Source organism: Mus caroli, chromosome 10, assembly GCF_900094665.2.
Source record: "Mus caroli chromosome 10, CAROLI_EIJ_v1.1, whole genome shotgun sequence".
In the NCBI taxonomy this organism is placed as follows: Eukaryota; Metazoa; Chordata; class Mammalia; order Rodentia; family Muridae; genus Mus; species Mus caroli.
Genome location: NC_034579.1, coordinates 20,011,051 through 20,016,305, shown reverse-complemented (window position 1 = coordinate 20,016,305; position 5,255 = coordinate 20,011,051). Strand labels below are relative to the sequence as shown.

The window sequence follows — 5,255 nt, the reverse complement described above, 5'->3', positions numbered from 1 at the left end:
AGGAAGGAAGGAAGGAAGGAAGGAAGGAAGGGAAAGAAGAGGGAGGGAGGGAGGGAGGGAGAAAAGGGAAGAAGGAAGGAAGAAAAAGGAAGAAAGGGAAGGAGGAAGGAAGGAAGGGAGGGAGGGAGGAAGGAAAGAAGGAAGGAAGGAAGGAAGGAAGGGAGGAAGAAAGGAAGGAAGGGAGAAAGGGAAGTAGGAAAGGGAGAGAAGGAGGGAAGAAGGAGGGATGATAGAGGGGTGGTGGTGAATAGATAGAGAGATAGATGATAGACAGAAAGATCATAGAGTAAATAGATAGAAAGATAGACCATAGATAGATAGATCATAGATAGATAGATGATAGATAGATAGATAGATAGATAGATAGATAGATAGATAGATAGATAGATAGAGACCCAGAAGTTCTATGAGGACAAGGAAATTTGTCTGCAATAAAACTGAGCCGTACTCAGCACTAATTGGGTTTGAAGTGTTAGTGAAAAATGAAGTCAAAAGGTTGGGGAATTATGGGACAGGGACCCGGAAAGGGGTAAGTTCATAAGACATAAACACATGATGCAAGAGTATCAAAACTAATGGAAACTACTTTTAAAATACTGGAAGAGAAGAATCATCATTGTCCAAAGAACGCTCATATATAATAAATAGGATTAAGCCTGTGTGACAACTGAGTCATACAGCTATCGTGAGCAGATTAGTGTAAATTACAGATTGCTTATGAAACATTCAAAGAGTGTAGCATTTCTACCATAACTACTCATTAAGAAAACCACTATTAAGATTGTATTTTCATCTTCCTCAGTTTTTTCAATCAGAAATAAACATTTATGTGCATGTTAAATATAATTAAAATTATTATATGCAAACATTAAGAGGGGAGCCATATTAAAATTTCTACATTCTGCCTATTTTATTTAAATTCATATTCCACAGCTGAAGAAATGGCTTAGAAGTTAAGATCCTCTGCTGCTCTTGCAGAGAACCCCAATTCAGTTCCTAGCACCCACACAGTGGGCCAATATTATCCTGTTTCAGAGGATCTGATGCCCTCTCTGGCCTCTACAGGCACCAAGAACACACACATGGTATATATACAGACATTTAGGCAAAACACACACATAAAATGAAAATAAGTGTTAAATATATATTCTTTTTAATATCTCCCATTAAAAACAAATGAAACTTAGGAGCGACCACTTTGTGTGGTTGTTTGTTTTTGAGACAGGGTTTCCTTTTGTGTAGCCCTGGCTGTCCTGGGACTTACTCTGTAGACCAGTCTGGCCTTGATTTCATAGAGTCCCACCCGTGTCTGCCTCCTGAGTGATGCGATTAAAGGCATTCACCACCACCCAGCAAAAATGACTATTTTTCTTTCTTTTCTATTTTCATTTTACTCTCCCATTATTCTAAGTTACGGTTATTAAAACTAAACCTGTGGCACTTCAGATCTTAAATTATGTAATTATTGGTCCTAATTTAACATCTGATGATTTTAATAAAAAAGAATACTGGAAAGCAAAAAGAGATTTCTGAAGACATTTTAAAGGCAGTCAATGTGAAAATAGTAAATAAAAATTCTCATAACAACACAATGGCAATTTCAAACAATAGGAGAAACAAATCAGAACAAGAATCTGTCAGGGTAGATATTGTCCACATCTCCAGAAGGGATCTGGTGTCACCACTAATTAAATGGTTGTGAATGTGATTGTTTGCATAGACGGAAGACATGCTGAAATGACATGACATCTCTTGCTTGCGCATTTACACCAGGGATTCAGTCTTCAGGGCCTTAGGTTTTGGCAGTCATTAAACTACTTTCCTGCAGGGAAGGTGTGCTTTGGGCATTCCTGGGTCTGTAGAGTTGGGTAAGCATTGCCAATAAAAGGTGATTGCAAGCAAATATCACACAACAGAGCACTGTGGAAGACAGGCGTTTGTTTCTACAATATGCAGAAGTAGGTAATTCCGAAGCACATTTGAAAATAGAAAGAAATAACATTGTGTGTAACAATGGGAACTGAGGACTTAAGCATTAGAGATGAAATAATGGCAGTACAAATTAAGGTTATCTAGGATGATGGAATTAACTTTATGTAATGAAGGAATAACTAGATTCCTAAGCATGGCTAAAATAACTCACAGGTACAAGAAGGGAGATAAGTACTATTGACATATTTTTATATCTTTTCTCAAGGATATTTTGAAAACTGGAGTAATATATATGGACAAATTGATTGATCATTTTCTCAGTGATCAATCCAGAACCATGAGTGAAGATCTGTTCTCTGCCACATCTGCGGAGCTGTGCTATGAGAACATGAACAGATCCTGTGTCAGGAGCCCATACTCCCCAGGCCCTCGCCTCATCCTCTATGCAGTCTTTGGCTTTGGGGCTGCACTGGCTGTGTGTGGAAACCTCCTGGTGATGACATCAATTCTTCATTTCAGGCAGCTGCACTCTCCTGCCAACTTCCTGGTGGCATCCCTGGCCTGTGCTGATTTCTTAGTGGGTCTGACTGTGATGCCCTTCAGCACCGTGAGATCTGTGGAGGGCTGCTGGTACTTTGGAGAGAGTTATTGTAAATTCCATTCTTGTTTTGAAGGGTCATTCTGTTACTCTTCTATCTTCCACTTGTGCTTCATCTCTGTTGATAGATACATTGCAGTCAGTGATCCTCTGACCTACCCCACCAGGTTCACTGCATCTGTTTCTGGCAAGTGCATCACCTTCTCCTGGCTCCTGTCCATCATTTACAGCTTTTCCCTCCTTTATACAGGGGCCAATGAAGCTGGGCTGGAGGATCTAGTGAGTGCTCTCACCTGTGTGGGTGGCTGTCAAATCGCAGTGAATCAAACCTGGGTCTTTATCAATTTTCTATTATTTCTTATCCCCACCCTTGTGATGATGACTGTCTACTCTAAGATTTTCCTCATTGCTAAACAGCAGGCTCAGAACATTGAGAAGATGAACAAGCAGACTGCCAGGGCATCAGACAGCTACAAGGACAGGGTGGCCAAGAGGGAGAGGAAAGCAGCCAAAACCCTGGGCATTGCAGTGGCTGCCTTCCTCCTTTCATGGCTGCCATACTTCATTGACTCCATCATTGATGCCTTCCTAGGGTTCATCACGCCCACGTATGTGTATGAAATCCTAGTTTGGATCGCTTACTATAACTCAGCCATGAACCCTTTGATTTATGCTTTCTTTTATCCTTGGTTTCGAAAAGCCATCAAACTCATTGTCACTGGCAAAATCTTGAGGGAGAATTCCTCAACCACCAACCTGTTTCCTGAGTAGATTCTTGGTTTAGTTGGGGATTGGAGAGACTCACAGCAGGAAAATCACTGGGGAGACTGAGTGCCCAGATCTCTTAATGTTAAGTGATGAGTTATGCTCGAGCTGTGATCCAAGCATGTAAATCCAGCTACTCGTGCTCCCTGATTAACATAACATTCAAATATAATTGTGATGGTTTCAGTACGACAGGGTCACAAGAACGATGGCATTCTCCACACTTTGCTTTTTATTGTTTGCTCTTGTGATGCTCGGTTTTGTTTTACGTTTCCCTATATTTTATGGATTAGTCAACCTTTCCTTAGTTTTCTTGAGAAAATAATGTGTGTGCTCATGTTAATCCATATCTCTCTCCATATATGCAATATACATAATTTTAAATGTTAGAGCATATTCACAATTCTAAATTATGGCATTTCCACTTTCATATTAGCTCAATCCCTTAGTGTCACATATCTTCATCCTGTATTTCTTCCAAATAAAATTTAAATGCAGAAGAGAAAACATAGGTGTTATATGAAAACACAAACATGAGGTGTTCCTGAATCATGCATCACAAAGAACACACACAGTCTCATTCACAGAAAACAAGCATGTTAGCTCAGTTATTGGCAACAATAAAGAGATTAAGCATTGTAAATAATAAGACCCATACACAGATTTACAGCCTTGCCATGAGTGTTCACAGCTTCGATATCAGAGGTCGCAAGGTTACCCCTGAATGTTCCTCTACTTACTGAGGACACAGAGCCCAGACACTGCTGTCAACTTGCTTCTAGTCTCTTGAAGTACAATGTGTTTACCGATATTATTTCAGTGGAACAAAATGTCATGACAAAAAGTATAAGTGAGACTCACAGATAAGAGTAGACATCGAAGGAGTGATTAATTTACAGTAATACCAATGTTCTGTCTGCCAATATTCTCATGCGTGCTTCTTAATCCAAAAGTACCTTTGTTGTACAAGATATTTTTTCTCCAAGACTAAAAAAAAAAATGTGTCAATCATAGACCTTTCTGCTTCTTAGCACATGCTTTGTCAGCACATCAAAGAACACAATGATTATTACATTTTATACAGTTTGATCCTCCAGTATCTCGGAACTTCTCCTCCATCAGACCAGCATATTCAAGTCCATTTAGTCACCCTTGGATTAGCTGAGGTGACAAATCGTAAATCACTCTCCGTGAGCACCAGCTTGCTATGAGGAAAAAGAGTACAGCCATGTTTCTGCATTGCATGAACCTTCACCTTGGCAAGTGTCCTCTGTATCAAAGTTTAAGACGAACGTGATCGTGGAAGCTTTCTCATCCAGTCGTCCAGGTTTTAGGACCCAGGATGCTTATCCTGTTTATTGAGTTACATTTTGCAGTTTAATGATGCACACATATTTGTTTCCTCTCCTTGTCCATCTGCTGGCCTCCAGCAGAGACCTTCCCGTGTGTATTGAACATAGTGATTAGTCAGTGGATTGTGGCTGAATAAACATGCAGAAATATTCCTTTAAAGGCAGAAATATTTTAACATCTTTTTTTTTTTAAATCCAGAGGGATTTAAGAAATGCGAATCTGCATGTTCACAGTAAGTGACTATGGGGTCCTGGCCACACTTGTGCTGTTTCTGACTAGTTACAGGGCCAGGATGGTCCTTCAGAAAAAGCAAGAGTCCTATTCTGGTTTCAGCACATCTCCTTCTTCCATTAATCATACCAGCCTAGTTCTATGGGTCCATGGCTATCCATTCTCTGCTCTAATATAATTTCTTTATATAGCATCCCCTACCCCATATAGAAAAGAAATTAAATAAGGGGACTATTGAGAGTGAAGCAATAATTTTCTTTGTGTCTAACAGTGTTCTTAGTGGGACCTGCCTTCAATGACAGACCTAGAATTGCAGGCTCTATGATGGGGTTCATGTGTGATGGCTCTGGCTAATGATGTTCACAGTAGGTGCCTG

At 40.0% G+C, this 5,255-nt stretch overlaps 1 protein-coding gene across 1 annotated transcript; it reads left to right on the top strand.

Moving 5' to 3' along the window:
• Positions 1 to 2,224: 2,224 nt before the first annotated feature.
• On the top strand, positions 2,225 to 3,301 carry LOC110303772 (trace amine-associated receptor 7a). The gene has a single exon (XM_021174986.1). It carries the CDS (start codon positions 2,225 to 2,227, stop codon positions 3,299 to 3,301), a length of 1,077 nt encoding a protein of 358 aa, XP_021030645.1.
• Positions 3,302 to 5,255: the final 1,954 nt, after the last annotated feature.

Excerpts from the sequence above, each read along its gene's own strand:
- LOC110303772 (XM_021174986.1), top strand. The coding sequence starts at position 2,225 with ATGGACAAATTGATTGATCATTTTCTCAGTGATCAATCCAGAACCATG.